This window comes from Colletes gigas, unplaced genomic scaffold, assembly GCF_013123115.1.
Source record: "Colletes gigas isolate AHSC1104 unplaced genomic scaffold, ASM1312311v1 Colletes_gigas_Sc00007, whole genome shotgun sequence".
Taxonomy (NCBI): domain Eukaryota; kingdom Metazoa; phylum Arthropoda; class Insecta; order Hymenoptera; family Colletidae; genus Colletes; species Colletes gigas.
In genome coordinates this window covers 6529584-6548689 of record NW_025106636.1, presented here as the reverse complement: position 1 = coordinate 6548689, position 19106 = coordinate 6529584, and the positions used below count along the sequence as shown (strand labels likewise).

The 19106-nt window shown below is 40.9% G+C and overlaps 1 protein-coding gene across 1 annotated transcript; it reads right to left on the bottom strand.

Annotated features, from left to right (window-relative positions):
- Window positions 1–74: 74 nt before the first annotated feature.
- LOC122396345 lies at window positions 75–15411 on the bottom strand. Its single transcript, XM_043394656.1, has 2 exons — window positions 15264–15411; window positions 75–1271 (listed from the first exon to the last, which is right to left on the bottom strand). The coding sequence occupies exon 2, from the start codon at window positions 1264–1266 to the stop codon at window positions 331–333; it is 936 nt and encodes a 311-aa protein (XP_043250591.1). The 5' UTR covers window positions 1267–1271; window positions 15264–15411; the 3' UTR covers window positions 75–330.
- Window positions 15412–19106: the final 3695 nt, after the last annotated feature.

Below are 19106 nucleotides of genomic sequence, written 5' to 3'. Positions count from 1 at the left end.
GTCCCGATTGCAAATCGACGTAGTTTCTCTATCGTAAATAAGTTTCAACGTACGAACTACGATATTGTGGGGTCCATCGCCGCCAGAGGGCCACGCTCTTATCCCTCTCGCAAGCGCTCGACTATCCAATGTCATGGCGCCTGAGACAGCGCCTTCTAGGATCGCCTTATTCGTTAATAAGTCCTCTCCCTTTCCATCTCGCTCACAGACCCCACAATATCTACAAACTCGATTCCTCGAGCGTTCTTTTACACTCGAACCACTCTTTCGCGGAGCAACGATTCGAAATGTGCGATCGAACCATCAATTTCTAGGATCCCGACGAAGTGTTCAATAGTAGGAATTGTCTTGCTGGTAGTCCGGGTAGCGGAAAGGCTGATGCTTCGTGGACGTTCCGTCGGGTTTCAGGAGGAAGAAGTTGGTCGGTTTCCCGTTGAAACTGTACGGTCCCTTGTCCAGCTTGTGGGCCAGATCGTCGGGTCGTTTGATCGGCTTCAGATTGCTCTGCCACTGATAGATCGACGTCGGTTTGCCGTTGCTCACGAACTCCGCCGACAGACTGTCCAGATTGGTGATGGGGCTGTCGGTGGGCTTCTTGCTCGGTTTCTTCTGCCATTGATAGACCGACGTCGGTTTACCGTTGCTCACGAAATCAATGGGCAACTTGATGAAAGGATTAACGGGTTGCTGATAGACTGGCTTGGGCCTGGTGAACGGTATCTGTTGATGGATCTTCGAGGTGGCGTAGGCGGAGGGTCGCGAGACGTAGTCCAGCCCCGGTACGAACATGTACTGCGTGGGTGGCAACCGAATGTAGATGATGTTGCTCTCCTGGTACCTGCTCCTGTCGTCGGACGTCCTCTCGTCGGTGTCGAAACCGTTGTAGTCGACGTCGTACGGCACGTTCGGGTACGTCAGCTGAGGCACGATCGGATAGTTGACGAAGATGGCTTTGTGCTTTCGACTCTTCTTCGCCGATTTGTCCCTGCCCTCGTCCTCCTTGCTCTCCGGTCGATTATCCTGACTCGGAATCGAGGTCACCGGCGGGATCGCGGCTCTGCGATCTTTCGTTCCGCCGTCGTCCTTCTCGTATTGCCTTTTTGCCGGGCGATTCGTCGCGTCCTTCGCGGTGACATCGTCGGTTTCCGTGGAAACCGCGATCGCGTCCCTGTTCCGCGGGAACAATCGAGCGCTCGGGGTGTCTTGTAGAGGCATCGCCGTCGCGGTCGCCACCACGGAAATCAGCAACGCCAGCGACGTCCTCATGGCTTCTAAAAAATAAAAATAAAATCTCATTTATGTTTTTGTCTGCAAAACGGGATTGAAAAAGAGTGGCAGACCATCGAAAGGGACTGAAAAATATATTTCATACAGGGATCTAAGTTATTTGCAACATAGAGTTGTATACGTTAAATGAAATTATGAAAGAAAAGTAATTATAAGTGAACTGAATATATAAATTAAACGTAACTTTAGCGGTCTATGGGTGTTCCTTTATTATTACTCATATGTTCTAGACCTCGTTTATATCTTCGAGAGATTACACAAATTTTAAACGATTTAACGCTCACAAATTGTAATAAATAAACTGAAAAGTAATTTGTATTATAATTCTACGGTGAATCTGATGTTAATAAGATGAACGTGTCGTTATTTAGGGGAGTGTATCGGAAACGGGCCGAAACAAATTGCGGGCTCGTCGGGCTCTGGACAACCTCCTTAAAGATAACTCGTTTTCTCGGGAACCCTCGATGCCACTATCAAACCCTCCCCGCCTCATCCCGCGTCACCAGCGGTGGCCATTCTCCGTCCGGCGACGTCGAATAAATCACGGCCCCGGTGTGGCAGCATAAACAAAAAGGAGAAAATGAGGATCACGCGTGAGACGGGTGGGTGGTTCGTGAAGGGGAGGCAGGGATGGGGGCTGGGGACAAACTACGGGCCGGCATTTACCTAGACGGTTCGCGTACATTCCGCGCGTCAAGTTTTCTTCTCTGTTCGCGCAACCGCAGCGCACCAGGAATGGTAATTGAAACCGGGTTATAAAATCGTCCAGTCATGCAGTCGTGCATTCCTACCCGCGAACTTCTGCGCGGGGACCTTGCAGAAGGTCGCGCGTAGGATGAAAAGGAAAATGAGTCGCGAGCTAGTTAGACCTTTAGGGGGGAAAATCCTGTTGCGGATAGCGAGGGGCTGCTCGAATCTCAGCTTTCGAACGGTTCGTCCTTGCATCTTTTCAAAGTTTTTTTAGCAATCATTTGCGTATCAAGCCACTTGCAATTGAATTTACTAGATTTATTTATACGTGAAGGATTCTTGATGAGTTTGGTTATAGATGGTACTGGAACAGAAAATAAAACAGTCGATAATTAAACAAATTGGTTGAGGTTTGCATCTCGAAACAGTAAAATCGTCCAATCCGTTCAGAAGTTACGATTTTTTTAATTTCAGGAGAATCAGACATTGGTCAGACATTGTACTTTCGGTAAGGAATTTTTTTTTCGAAAGTGCGTAGGAATTCGAGGGTATGTCTATTCACCAAAAATGATTGTAATAGACCCCTGCAACTGAAAATAATTATTTTAGAACGATTTGAAATTTTTTAATTTTGTCGAAAAATTTCACACTTTCTCGAATTTTTTTTTCGAAAGTGAGCAGGATTTCGGGGGTATATCTATTCACCAAAAATTATTATAATCGATCCCTGCAATCGAAAATAATTTTTTTAGAACGATTTGAAATTTTTTAATTTCGTCGAAAAATTTCACACCTTCTCGAATTTTTTTCTTGAAAGTGAGCAGGATTTCGAGGGTATGTCTATTCACAAAAAATAATTGTAATCGACCCCTGCAATGAAAAATAATTTTTTTAGGACGATTTGAAATTTTTTATTTTCGTCGAATTTCTACACCTACTCCCTGTCGATTTTTCTTAAAAATTCGTTTGACGCTCTATGGAAATGTTGTTTAGTACTTTTCTTGTAGGTATCCATGAGCTCTACTACAGAAATTCAATGAAATACATTCGCTATTGTAGAAGACCATTAGAATCAACTATGTATATACTTCTTCCTCGAATCCCTAAAGCTATACGAAGCGCCAGAACTCATATACAAGGTGGCTATGCATTAATGTGTGTAAGTAGAGGGGCAGTTTCCTTTGGGCACCGGTCTGCCGTCTGATAATACTGGATTGCCTTTTTTCAATCCCTCCCATAGTCAACTCACATGTTTTATGCACACCTACAGTTGTTTGCCCGTCAATACTGATTCAGTGAATAGTTTCTCGACTGACAGCCATATATGCGAAGAGGGCGCTAAAATCACCTCCGAATTTTCACGTCGGTATAGCAGTCAGATTGGGCTACAAAAGTCCACCTTACACGGTCTGCTCGTATATCTCGTCTGTGTTAATAGTGACGCCATTACATACTCGTCCACCATCGTTATAATTAAACACCCGATGGTTGTTACACGGTACTCCGTTATTATCGACGTGAAATTCCTTTTTACCACGGTCGGACTATTGCAAGTAAACTGACTACCTTCTCGCCCGAGGATAAAGCAGATCACGTGCAGGCACCTGCATTGTCAGCCATTGGTTTTATTTTACTACGTGCAATATTTTATTTCTATTTAGTAGTATTACAGTTTACAAAAACCGTGGAACAGGAATTTTTTGCGGACACGCATTTCATAGAACGTGTTATTGCGGTTACAGCATCGAAAACGTTAAGAGGTAGTCGAAAGTCGTAAATAACAAACGTGAATATAATTGAAAAGCACCCCATTAACGAAGCACTACGAAGAAAAACGTCTCATATCCAGCTATGCCCGCATAATTAAATAAGTTATAGAACAACCGGGAAAAAAACAGTTTTTTTTTTGAACTCGTAAAGGTGAAGTATCTTGTTAACGATTCAACATTATTGGTGTTTATAGAAAAAGTTGTCGGATCCTGATCCGTATTTTATCGTAATTAAATTTAACTCTGTTTTGCGGCGGAAACCGATGCGCTTGGAATCGGTTCGAACGAATATAATTTTAGAAGATTAAAAACTCTGGAGTAGCCCGTTTGGTATGGTTATATTCGTAGTCTTGAAAACTTTGGGCCAGTTGGTATTTTAAAGATGATCCCCAATTAAGGACAAATCCTTAAAAATCTCTCTTGACGTTCATCAACGCGAGTGACGAGTCAAAATTGAAAAAATACAACACACGTCGCGTGGTCCACGGGCCCACCGTAAGGATTTCGTGTTTCCCATGTTTGCATCCGTGTGCTCGACGTCCTCTTACGACCAAAGACTTTTGCAGTCTCTCTTTGCAGCATATCCGCTCTCGTTTTCCTGGTCGTTTTTTAACCCGTCACCGGCGTAACACGGCGCGGTGCACCGTTATTTTGCCGAAATGAAATGCCGGGTACGTGTATATGCTTGCCAGTTTCTATGGGACAGCCTTGTCAGGGACTCCACAATGGCACCGTCTCGCGACGCCAGAGACGAGACAAGAATCGCGAGTCGCGGCACGGAGGGAACATTTGCGGGATAAGGATTCTTCAATGAGGCGTTTGAAAGCTCGCCTTCGTCACGTGTCATTCTCTTCTCTTCCGTTGCGTTGTCCGCTCGAAGACGCTGTTGGGGCTCCTGGCGTTTCCTGAACCTCCATACATAGCGATGAGTTTGTGACGCTGCTTCTTGCTAGCAGAGAAAGCGAGAAAGATCGTATAAGGGTAGAAAAGGAAAGGAAATATTCGGTAGTCGATCGAGCGCTTGCGAGAGAGAAAGAGAAGAGCGTGGCCCTCTGGTGGCGCCACAACGATCGACAATTCGGTAGTAATTCAGCGAAGATTAAAGACGGATTGATTATTAATTTACCCAAGATCGAGACAATGATCTATATAGAATTAAATTTGTCAGAGAAACGATTGGACACCGAAAGGAACAATCGTATTACAGTTAGAGAATTGGACCGAATATTTGAATCGCTGAGTCCTGACTCTGGCTGTAATAATGACAGGAAGAGGCCATTGTGTGGAGTTAGAATACCTTGACTCACATGATTGGGATCTCGCGAGAACCACCTGTAGTCGTTCCGACCTTCGTGACTGCCGGTGCAATTATGAGAAAGTCTGGAAGACTCACTCGACCTTCGATGGCGTACAAATTAACGATACTTAAATCGGTGCTTCAACAACGTTAGTAACCTAATACTAAATTTGCTCCTAACGTTCTCTTATACACACACAACGATAACACGTTCTTAAAACTAACACTCACAATCAGCCATTGTTATTCAAATTATATTATCGTAAATACCGTGATTTTTGTAATAGTCAGTTCAACGAAATCCAAATTCTTTGTTAGAAATGAATCGATTCTTCACTTGTCTTTCTCGTCTTTAAGTTTTAGATATAAATTTGTCCGATTGTAAGATTTCAAAGTATCGATCATTCGAGTGGCTGATCGATTACGGGGAGCAGTATATTATTAGAGAAATGTAAAGCATTACTGTTTGTATCGAATTTAAGTACCGTAAGGAATCCCCATTCGAAAAATCACGGTGTCTAACTGTAACAAGATCGTCGATTTCGTCGATATAATAATACAGCAATCTCAAAACGCGGCGAGAGTTCGGGCCTGATCACGCGTTACGAAAATCGAATTAACCTCTTTCGAGACCTTACCGGATTCCAGAGAAGGATTTCTACGCGAGAAAAAGATACTCTAGACGTTGTGGCTTGATTGCGGGGGCGGTTATCTTCTCACATGGACTCTATTTGTGCTTTAAATTGTTTTAAAGTACGATTAACCCTCCTGTAACACGGTACGAAAAGCTCTTAACAAGCATTAGAAGGAGAATAATGTATTTATTATATTTGTCTCCTTTAAAACTTGAGTTAATCAACGTTACAAATTGTTATCGAGGATCCAATACCAGAGTTGGAACGTTTAACGATCGAAGAAACATTCTGGATCAACGATCGAGCTTCGAGAAGTTCAGTTTGCATCATTCTCGCGATCGGACACGTTTCAATTGTCGCAGAAATGATGCGGTCGTGGCTGCCTACGTTCGGCGGATTAGCGAACAGGGTCGATTTCTAATAACGTTTCGAATTAGAAAGAAATTTCAGATGAATCGAAAGAAGCTCGTAGCAAATTGCGAAAGAAAGAATTCAGCGTCTAACGAACCGATTAAACGGATTTCATGGAAATAAGCTGTCCCGCCAAAGAAACAGTATTTTAGGCTCGATCAGTTCCTAATTCGAATCGTTATGAATGATTTTCTTTTCTTCGCGGACGAAACAAGCGCCCGAACGCGTACCGTTAGCGTCCGCGCAAAGATGGACGTATTTCTTTAAAAACTTGCACCGCGACCAAGCAACGGTATATTTACGAATTGTATTACGCGCAGTGATTAACCCAGTTTCGGTTTCGTGTGTTTATACACAAGCATTCGAAAAGTTAAGCGTGTAATTTCTTTCAATGGGAAGCACGACGTTTTTTTATTGATTCACCATTTAGCTTCGATCGATCGACACGTGGGCGCATTCAGTTTTATTGCACCGTAGTAAACTAAACATTCTTCGACTTGTATGTAAATAGAGAAGAGAAATATAAATATTGAGTATGGTGACAGACTATGATTAAACAAATTGCAATTTAATTTAAAGACGAAACGTTGGGATGCAAATATTACTCGAACAAGATCGATTTAAGGTAATAACGAGTCCCTTTTGTAAATTCTCTCGATAAGTGGAATAAGATGCGATCGTAGAAAAATTTGACTTCCAAAAAATCAACGAGGTTTTCCCAAAGGTGCGGAATTCTCCCATGATAATCAAGGCACAACATTTTTATTTAAACAAAGTGTTTTCCTTTGATCTTTATCGATTATGATTGACTTTTTCAATAAATGTGGAACATGGACAATGTGTTCCTCGATGTAGCTTCAGCGTAGGCATTTTCAGCGGCTTAACGATCGTTGTTTCGTTCGGGTGAGTCAGCAGCGGGTTCTCGTTTTCCGGCTATTGACTCGGATAATTTACAAAATCGCGAAACGTTTCCGCGTCTCCTCGTTCTTCCTCCCTAACGAGAGAGATCGGCCATTTGCACGGAGGGTGCTCCGATTTGTATTCAGAATCATTAGGAAGTGAAATCTTAAACCGGTCAGATACGTTGTCAGGCCACAGGCGTGCGAAAATTGTCCGCCACACGGTCGCCTATTATTTAACCGTCTCACGGACGATCGAGCCCGCAAATAGAAATGAGCTTTTGTTCCCCCTCCCCTCGCCACTTTGTCGAATAATATCGAAACGGAAGCTTTCGGAATTTTTTCGCCACACTTAGAATCTCCTCTGATAATTTTCATTAACACTGCATAATCTTTTTCACGAACAATACTTTTTATATAATATAATTATATTAATTTAATTATATATTATTTTTTAATACGTTTTCGATCAAACCATTTGACTACAGTGCCCATATATTAATTACCAGCACGTTTCATAAGTTTCTAAATTTCTATACACGAGAAACTTTCGATACTTAAATTTCACGTTTCTCTATTTTTTGTAATATAGATCGTTTGACATTTTCATATTCTTGTCGATCGTTTCCTATTTCTAATAATAACACGACTCGTTTTCGTTTAAAATAAAATGTATTAAGTAGCAATCCGAAGACATCGTGTATGATGTAGGATGTTGGTTCGCAAACAGATACAGCACGAGCAAAATGAAAATATTCCGCGTGTTTCTCTTCAGTTAGATGCCATTGCTCGGTTAATTAAACGTTCCTTTAATCGGTGCATGTTTATTACAGAATTATCAGTTCGAAGTTTTTCACATTTTAGATTCCGATAACGAAACTAATAATTTACAGGAAACACGGTTCGTTGGTTTTATAAATTATTTTTTTAATTTTATTTAGATAAAAATATCGAGATCACGAGTAAAAATAACTCTCTATTTGTTACTCGTCGACTAAAAATTTGAATTTAATTTACAGGACAGGCTGGATTTCGTGTTGAATAAATTCTAATTTTGGGTTGTCGATGCAACGTTTATTGTTTGAATAAAATTGCAATAGATCGATTCATCGAGGTCAGCAAATACATTTTCTACATAATGTGACAATTTTATTAAAATAAATCGACACTGAAGATTTTTTAGTATCGTTTAGCCTGTCTAATAAAATGTTTTGGCGCTTCGTGTTATACACCAGGCTTAGTCCAGTAAAAATAACAGTTCCCTAGCTGCTTAGAAATATGGTATGCGACGAAGGTGTCGATTGCCTAGTGAACCAGACAAATTCTTCGCGATTTTCCCATGCCATACTCGCTGCTCGAATAACGTTCGCGGTCTCTGCCAGTATCGGAATACCAATTAGTAGCGGTGATAAAGATCGTGATCGTCGCGCAGGAACTGCTTGGATCGTAATCTTATGTAATCGTGCGTCTTCGTTTTTCCATACAACTTTCCGCGTCGTCGCGTATCGTCTTCATTTTACGTTAAATCTAATTAACTCGGTGTCGATTTTTGCTCGACGATCGTTTCCCGGTTTTTCCTTTTTCTTTGACGCCAGTTTCACCGACGTGACTAAAATTGCAACATTGCACGATCCAATTTATCGTCTCATCCTCCGCCATTGTGATCCATTAACGCCTCTAATGCAGAATTATCGAAAATTTTTTACATATTTTTTTCTGTATAATTAATCAATATTTAGAGAATGATGTATTTATGTATTTAAAAATGCATAATCTTTAATTCGTAATATTTTTTCCATATTTATTTTAATAAACAGCACATAAAAGTCTAAGTTAAGTAGTAGAGCACTATTTAAATCGAATATAAATTTTTAATACATACGTTCGTTTTGTTGCAAATTTTTTAATTATATTTCAAGGATGTCACCAAAGATTTCTTTCAAAGGAACATGGATTTTTTAGTGCAGTTGAATATCCCTCTTAATGAGAATAAAATATTACAGGAAACATTTTTATTGCTTTACGATATGCACTTTTCCTTTGAACCCGGTTTGAGAAATCTTGGCTGAATGAATCAGCGATTCGAACTTTATATAGATCCTCTGATTGAAACTGTCGGCTATTAGAAGTTTCGACCGAAGAAGTTATTCTTGGAGGATTGATGCGTTTAATTTATTCACGATCGCTATTATAAATCGACGATCGAAGCGCCCGTTGAATGGAATCGAACTTTGCGAAGCTTCGAGATGCCCATGTTTGGCGTTTTGTAGCTTTCAAGGGAGATTCCAAAAATCGCGTACCGTCTCCGTCGCGAACCACAAAAGCCCATAACTAGTACTGGTATACACGGGTTTTCAATTAGTCATTAATCTACGTGCGGCCCGATGTAAATGGGACCGTTATACTGTCGTCCCGAACGCCAACCGACGAAGTCGCTTCTTGCGAGATAGATAAATTGCAACGGCTAGAAAAGCTTGCATTCAACGATCGATACTCTTTGTCGTTTCATCCTGTTATTAATTTACGTTTATAATGGTATTAACGTCCGCATATCGACAGTATCCTTATAAATTACACTATTCGATCGACAATCTTTCGTTGGTCTCGATGATAACCTTCATCCGTGGATTCAATTTTATATTTGTTACGATAAACTTTGGACTGAACAAGATTAGATGATTTATGGAGTTGAGGAACTTGATATAAATCATGCATTGGAATTGGTTTTCTATTTAGTAGTGTGGTGTTGCTTTATTAGTGGAGGAAGTGAGAAAGATCGTTCTGGGAATGATAGTAGACTCATTAATTAATAAAGTAATCCTTGGACGACAGGATATTGGATAATTGATCGAGCGCTTGCGAGAGAGACGAGAGCGTGGCCCTCTGGTGGCGAGTACGGGAGGTTACGTCACTGTAGGCAAGAGTGCATTAGAGTTTGTTCACGCGTCGTAGAGAGACCAAATGATTATCTACATTTCAATCAGATAAATCATAAGCGCCACTGTTGCATTAGCTAATCTACACGTCTGGATGAATAGAACCTGACTTTTTGTAAGCCCTTGCAGCTCTTGCATTTTTTCTTTCTTTTTCTCTAAAGATTCTCGTATTTTAGAATGCATGAATGCACGTTAGTGCAAACGAGTAGCTATCGGCGCTTTCGTCGTCTGAACCCATATCACATTGTATGCATCGAGTACAGCAAATAACAAGTTAATGCTACGGAAGCTAAAACTGCAGATACATAAATGATATACACCTTTTATTTAATACATGTATTACGGGAACTTTTTTCATAGACATTCATATTTAACGGCACCGTTCACTTATACTCGGTATTAGATTTTCATGCTTAACGGTACGGGGAAAATAATAACATGAGTTTATGTTAGTTTAAACTGTAAATTTACAAAAAAAAAATTGTAATAGCACTTGGTAACGAACGTTCGATGAAAATGGAATTTGGGGCACCAAATAACCTTTGTACTTTCTTTGTTTTGGAAAAAACATGCACATTTTTTCAGTACGAAATAATAAAAATTGGAAAAGGGATTTAAAAGTCTCAAGAAATATCTAAAATTTTGAATCTGGTTTGAAACTGAATTTTACGCTCGAAGAAATGTATGCAAAGTCTTTCAATTTTTACAGAATTTCGTTTTCCATTTTGTTAATAATAAACTGACCTTTTTCACGCGTCTGTACTTGAGAAATACAGAATGAGAATCGATAAAGATGTTAAAATTTAAGGAAACGTCGAATGTTAGGCGATTCAGAGACTCATAATGTACTTAACGAGGAATGTTAATCGTGCCAAGCGGTTTAGAAAAATTGTTAGCTTTAATGTTTCCGCGGTTCGAGCAGCATTTGCATACGGATGGTTCGGGCAGCCGGCCGCTTCGTTAAAAGCGTGTCGAAAGGGACGAGGAAGTTCGATATTAGCGCGATCCTCGAGATCCTGATACCCGTGTATTTGTGAAAATTACATGCTTAGACGCTTTCGTCGGTTTGTTTATGAAGTCTGACTAGGCGCGACGCGTAGAAAAAACCGGGCAGACTCCAATCGACGCGCATCTCCGTCGATTTAATAAAAGTCGGGGTACAATCATACGACGCGTACAAAGTATACTGCAGTTTCGCGATCTTAATTATAGAAAACATCCTTGAATCGCGTAATGGCGGTCCGTGGGGCTCCATCATCGTTGCACGTTCGATTCGATCCGTCTCGAGGCGCATCGAACTGGTTTCGCTAACACGCGGATAAGTTAGACAACTACGTCATTAATGTTAGACTAGAGAGCACTTTCCGTGACGCACAAATAGTGCAAAACGAGCATGACTCGCTCCGCTGTGCGAGCGTCCTTGCCGCGATAGCCTCGACGAGTCCAGCAAAGAGTATACGAAACCATAGCTGCTTAAACTATCCTTTGCAACCCCCCACGGTAGGGGTAGCAGCCCCCTTTTTTGCTAAAATCTCCCGGTGTTTCGAAATTTACACGTACAAAAGAATGGAACGAATGCGTGGGCGTTTTCAAGGTTACTTCAAGGTCATCTTGTTTATTTTGTGGGAAACTTACATTTTTTATTTGGGAATCGTATTCTGCATAAAAGAATGCAGAAGTTTTGTTGGAAATATTTTTCTGTAAGTTTGATACTTTCGAAGATATTTGGAGAAACATCTTTTCAAAATGGCGATACCGCGTGTTTCGTTTGTCTGTTAGACTCGGTGTCTTCGAGTAGCGTTTTTCTCAATGTAAGTACTGTTGTGGCATAATTTATTCCCGAAAGATCGAATTCTTTAAATATTCAAGGGTTGGTAGATTCACGACACTGTACTTTCAGCTTCTCCAAAACGGGGACAACGTATCTCCCTTCGATCGACAAAATTTTACTAGAATTTCACACCATTGCGACACGAAGGTACCCCCGGAACGGTTTTCCACTGAAAGTACGGGACAGACACATAAAGTGGCTCGTATTACCGGATCGTATACATTTTAGAACTGTTACTCGAGCCTTATCTTCGTATCGTTCACGAAATTCCACATCCTGAAACGAGCGCGAGATTTAATCTACGGGAATAGAGATCACTGGGTTTCCGGGGCAAAAATGTTATTGCCCACGGTAGAAACTGAACCTTCGAAGGTTCCTGCTGAGAACAGTTACCGTGAAAATCATTTCTGGCCGCGGATTAAATTCTACATATCACATATGTTGAGTTGCGAGCCTGTACTCTTGTGAAATCCAGCTTTATTTGGTTCGAACGAACTATTTTTCAATATGGAAGAGAAACAGTTTTGTATCGGGTATCGAATACAGTCTTCTTTCGCTAATGTTCGCTTGTAGTCCACGGGAGGTACTTGTTGATCGAGAAATTAGAGGCAAAAATGAAAAACTTAAAAAAGAAAATAAGTGTTACTGTAAAAAAAAATACAGTTCTCATAGAGTTAGGATTTCGAGGGTATGTGTGATGACCAAAAATGATTGTAATTGACCCCCGCAATTAAAAATAATTTTTTTAGAACGATTTGAAATTTTTTAATTTCGTCGAAAAATTTGACACTTTCTCGAATTTTTTTCTCGAAAGTGCGTAGGATTTCGGGGGTAAGTCTATTCACCAAAAATGATTGTAATTAACCCTTGAAACTGAAAATAATTTTTTTAGAACGATTTGAAATTTTTTTTTTTCACCGAAAAAAGGCACCTATTCGAATTTTTTTCTCGTAACTGGTTAGGATTTCGAGGGTAGATCTATTCACCAAAAATGATTGTAATCGACCCCTGCAGCCAAAAATAATTTTTCCAGAACGATCTGAAATTTTTTATTCTCGTCGAAAAATTTTAGCAACTACACGCATTTTTTCCTCGAAAGTGGGTGGAATTTCGAGGGTATGTCTGATCACCAAAAATGCTTGAAATCGACCACCGGAACCAGCTATAATTTTTTCAAAATGATTTGAAATTTTTCAATTTCGCTGAAGATGTTAAAAACAAACGAAAGAAAATCGCGCCAAATTCTGACGAAAATAAGCATTCAAATAATATAATTCCATAGCTCTCCCGATGGAATGTTGTTCGTTGGAGATGATCGGGGTCCGATTATGGTAATCCCAGCGTGGATGCTTAATGCGACAATCTCGTCGAGTACTTTTTCGAAAAACAAACAAAAGGGCATTTCCTGAAGGAGCGCCCGTTGTAAGGAAGCAAAAGCTCCGGGCCCCGCGCCAACCACTCGAAAGATGCACCCTCCTTCTTGGTCTTCTTCTTCTGCGTTTGCTTCCGCCTCTTCTTGTTCGGGGACGCGTCGCGGCAACTCGGATAACCGCGTAACATCGCGGCAACAAGGAAGTCGCCGTTGTTAGTCTCTGGGAATTACCGTTTTCAGATAAGGTCCATTCGATGGGCGAACGCGTAGTCGTTCGCCGAGCGTGGAATGTAGATTGAGTTGTGCGAACGGGGCATTAACTTCCGATAATCGCGGAAACCTTAACGGAACGGATAACGATCGTGGTAAAAGCCGGCATGGCAGACGGTAATTCGAATTCTGAATTCGATTAATAGACCAACAAGCGAACTGGGACCGCCATCTCGCCCGCCGTTTTCATTGTTTACGAGCCGAAATTACGCCGTTTACAACTCTACGCAGAATTTCTTGATAATTGAAAACTAGTTGGCGGAGGCATCGTACAGTTTTACAATGGCTACGTGCTCGTTCCATATTTTTTCTCGATCGCTTCCGGCTACCGTAGAGACTCTCGAACTAATATGGAGACAAAGGTGGAGCACTGTTCTTTATATAGTTTTATTTCTTTTTCCTATTTTTCTATACAAAAGATTAAATCTTGACGCTAGTATAAGAAATCACTCTTGAATCTACCTTGTGAGTAGCATTAAAGGCGACAGGCGTTTCCTTAATGTTAAGATTACGCGAACTCTGTGTCGAGACATTAGTCTAACTTGTATTTCTCGTCGTAAGATTGCCGTTTGTGAGTTTGGGTTTGTTGTACCCCCTTGTTTAAATATTTATATTTGTTTTTGAAGTATGAAGATTATTTATTTAATTAGGATTTAACATAATTGATATAATTTATCACATATGAGTTCTTTTGACGTCAAATCAAATATCCATCTGGTCTACGCTTCGTCAAACTCATAATTTTACACAGAAATCCGTGGATGGTGGTCCAACACTTTTGGGACCAACTTGTAGATTCTGATTTAGCGTTAATTGCAAAACAATTGTGCACGTGTCTCGTGTTCGACGGTGAAACCGAATAAAAGTATTCCGTTGTTGTACACGGCTACCGAAAGCAACGTGCGAATACTTCTAAGCATTCGACTGTAAACAAACTACAAATTAATTAAGTACTCGTCGCTATTGTCTATTACTGATTCGTACGTATTCTGGTATCGACTTGCATGAAAAATAGCAGGTGACAGACGTTAGCTTCCGCGTAAAACAGTCGGTCAATAATCGCGATACTTTGTATTAAGAGCGGGACACTGAATTTTTAATCATTTTCGATTCGTGAACCGAACGGTACTTCGAACACTTTCGACTGGAATCACAACGCAATAACTGTATTAGTCCAATTTGTTCTTAGTCGCCATTACTGCGTCACGTTCAAGTTAAAATTCGCATAATGTGTCTAAATTGAATTTTCCAAAATGATTCTCAGTTAACTACTATTATGGGATCAAATTTAATTTTTGTTGTTATAAATTAATTTTACTCTTTCTCGAAGATCACCTGGGCATAAATTCGAAAGATAGAACGAATAACAATAATAATATTGTGTTCAACGTATGCCTATCAAATATAACTCTAAATAGTAATTATATAAATAACAAAATCAAAAACAAATATGGTTGCTACTTCGTGCATCCATTAGGAAAGAAAACAATGCATTCTATGATAACAACAAGACGTAGAAAAATTTTATAAAAATGAAACGAACAGTGATTATAAGAGAAAATATACTCTCAATTAAACTCACTTTTATCTATCAACACAAGACGAGCCTTCTTACCATAAAATTTCCAATAAAATACTAACAATTAAACACTCGATAGAGGAGTCTGTCAACCATCTTGAAAGACTGTATAAACGACGAGAAATACAATTTAAAAAAAACCTCGACATCCCAAAAGTGTCATACCACGAATCGATTTCAAACCATAAAATTAAAAATTGAATTACATTTCACTCTGTCTCTACAATAAAAAACGGCACATAATCTTGAAAGACAAATTAAAATTGCGTAAATTTGGCGCTACCCACCTCGTCAGTAGTCTCGAAAGCTCTGGGATCCACGGGGCCCGGACGTCACCAAGCGATCGATCGAATTAGATCGAGGATCCCGCCCGCAGGACACCAGCGCAGGTCACCAAACGCGACGACGGCGCGTTTCTTTCGTTATCGTACGACGAAACGTGGCGCGATTCGATCTCTCGTTCGCGGATACGATCGATGAATCGATTTTCCGTATCTGGATGGACACGCGGACGCGTTTTACGAGTTCACCGACTCTGTGAATCGCGGTATCAGAATGAAGGCTTTTCTTAAGGCCGTCTCGTACTTATGTCGCTGCCCCCACTATGGGGCCCCAACGCACGCCGCGGACTCTCCTCCAAGTTCTTGAGCGTTCGGGCCCCGAACCGCGGGCCCCTTCCCCCCCTCTCCCTCCCTCGAAAGAAGATAGAAAAGGAAATACGTGCCAGGAGTGCCAGGACAGACGACACACTTTCGTTCGTTCTTTCGACGATTCCCGTCACTCTTTCGACGGGTTCACTCTTGCCTACGCGACACTTTTCCTCCTTGAGGACGATCCACCCTGTCGATCTTTGACCCTACTTCTCGCGGAAGGTTGCAGACCAGTACTAGACGCAAAATTTATCCGGTAACTGACCTGGAAGAAATAGTTTCTCAAGGTGGAGACCACTGTGATCACTGAAAATGGAAGCAATTTTCGAGAATTTTTTGAGGGGTTTAAAACTTTTTCTAATGAATGTTTAATGCATTCGAAAGAACATTTCTTGGTGTAGTTCTTGTAAAAATTTTGAATGAAAGTATTAATTATTATGGAATAGGGATCGAAGTGGAAGATCAAAAATTGGTTGCAAAATGGTGGACGTGTAATTTTTCAGTGGAAATTTTGAAACAAAAAATCATGGAATTTTTTAAAACTATGAGACAGTAGAACTTTGAAGAAAGGATCTCGAGAATCTGTGACAAAAATTTCGTAGAAGCAACTGAAGAGAAAAGAACATTGAGAATCACCATATAAAATTGTCAGTAATTCGTGTGAAAATTGACTGAAGTAAACTTGATTTGTTCGATAAAGTTTGCAATAATCTAAACAGCAAGATGTTACTATCGGATTTATTCCCTAATTAGTTATTAAAACGAGAACTCATACATATCGTCTGGCTGATAACAGAAAATTTAGAAACTAAAATTACTGAAAACTGAAATTAAATTTTCACGATGTAAGATTTGAAATACAGGCGCCGAGAGGATGGGAATCCTCCCAATGTTTCGACTGGTCAATGACTGCCGTAGAAACGGATCGTGTTGCTTTTTTTTCAACATGATCCAGACATCGAACAATCAACAACCGTTGCACATAGAAATTAAGCGTCAGTCACACCGAAAATCACGTAAATCTAACAACACAACGTTTTTCCCTCATGCATTCTTATCGTTAGAGATATTTTAATCCTTATTTACTCTCACGATATTTTATTTTATTGTATTGTATACATTGCATTAACAGTAAAATAATTGTATAAGAATAAGTATGAAGAACCACGGTGGAAAAGTTGTTACCTGACCCACGAAAAAAGGCAGAAATAGAACGGAAATTATGATTATTTGTACAAATAAATATTCCATACACGATATGGTATAGTTTTTGTCGTCGAATCACGACTGATACTATGTTCGATCGAACGGTATCGTTCATCTTTTCTTGTTTTCAGTCGTCCAGGCGACAAACAAACAAAAACACTCGGTGACTGTGAAAGAATTCCGTTCATCTTAAACGGATAACTGTTAACACGGCGAACAATTAGATCGTTGAATCCGCGCCGCGTGAAATGCTCGGTATTCTGTTAACGTCGGATCGTCGTTATTCCTCGTAGATCATTCTCGTAATATAAACGCATATATAAATCCATCGTGTTCGCGGTGCAGAGGCTCGCGCGTCCCGGTGGCTGGTTTCTCCGTTGTTACGTACGGAGATTTCTCCTTCCACGATACCTCGATCCCCGTGAATAACTGGAAACGATCGTAGACGAGGTCTCTGCCACCGTCGGACTCCAGATTTTCAACTATAAACCAAACCTGGTGTGCTTTGTACGATTCAAATCGCGCTTAATTTCGTTTGAAGTCTTCCAAAATTCAACGTTTTCTCCGATAATTCTTGTCAATTAACGAACGAAAGCCAAAGTCATCCGACGATTATTCCCGAAGTAAGGAACAAGCATACATGTATTTAGAAAGCGTTGCAGCTCGACATTGTTCCGTCTCGCTGAAACTCGGCTCATCGTTTTGCAGCGATACGGCTGCTCGCTGCAAATAGCCGTTTCACGCGAGTCGATATCCAATCTGACGTGACATACATGTTTCTTGTTGTTGGAAACCGCCGGCAGATTATACGGTGCGTAAGCGTTCTAGATAGTGTACGAATCCCGCGGAGAAAGTACAGCGGCTCGCGGTATCGATGGATCGTGCGTAACGCGATCGATCGTCGCCGAAAAATAGGCAAAAACCAAGCAGGCGGGTTTATCGTTGCATCTAATCGACGTTGAATCGAAAGCGAACGCGACCGACACGTGGAAAACGAGGCGGTTGCGACGCGGACGGGTCCAGTAAAACGGGAATCGACTCGAATAACCGCGTTGCTAAGAACCGATCGGACGTAAAGTGGCTTTCTGAGGATCGAGCTCGATGATCGATCGCGATGGATAGGGAGGAAACACGGTGTGAAGGGTCGAGGACGTCTGCAAGTGAAGGATCAGAGGTCTGCGTAGAGTTTTAGAATCTTGTACGAGCTATGATTATTTGTTGGATGTATAGAGTGTAGTGTACCTATTGTAGGGTAATAGAGAGGTATAGGTGATTGACGTTTGGGGATTTGATGTACTCGCCACTAGAGGGCGACGCTCTTGTCTCTCTCACAAGCGCTCGACCGACCTTGCATTGGTGCATATACGCTTCTGTAGTGAATCACTAGAATATTGCATGTCTGGACCATAGTGTGTACCTATGTAGAATCACAAAGAGTTTAAGAGGTATTTGTATGGATAATGTCTACGTGATCATAGCAAAACTGTCAGAGGCAGTCATATTAAAAGATTAGATATCATGGACGAATCTTTAGTGGAACCTTTAATGGAGTCTTTAGTGGCTTTCTGAGCTTCGAGCTCGATGATCGATCGCGATGGATAGGGAGGAAACACGGTGTGAAGGGTCGAGGACGTCTGCAAGTGAAGGATCAGAGGTCTGCGTAGAGTTTTAGAATCTTGTACGAGCTATGATTATTTGTTGGATGTATAGAGTGTAGTGTACCTATTGTAGAGTAATAGAGAGGTATAGGTGATTGACGTTTGGGGATTTGATGTACTCGCCACTAGAGGGCGACGCTCTTGTCTCTCTCACAAGCGCTCGACCGACCTTGCATTGGTGCATATACGCTTCTGTAGTGAATCACTAGAATATTGCATGTCTGGACCATAGTGTGTACCTATGTAGAATCACAAAGAGTTTAAGAGGTATTTGTATGGATAATGTCTACGTGATCATAGCAAAACTGTCAGAGGCAGTCATATTAAAAGATTAGATATCATGGACGAATCTTTAGTGGAACCTTTAGTGGAGTCTTTAGTGGCTTTCTGAGCTTCGAGCTCGATGATCGATCGCGATGGATAGGGAGGAAACACGGTGTGAAGGGTCGAGGACGTCTGCAAGTGAAGGATCAGAGGTCTGCGTAGAGTTTTAGAATCTTGTACGAGCTATGATTATTTGTTGGATGTATAGAGTGTAGTGTACCTATTGTAGAGTAATAGAGAGGTATAGGTGATTGACGTTTGGGGATTTGATGTACTCGCCACTAGAGGGCGA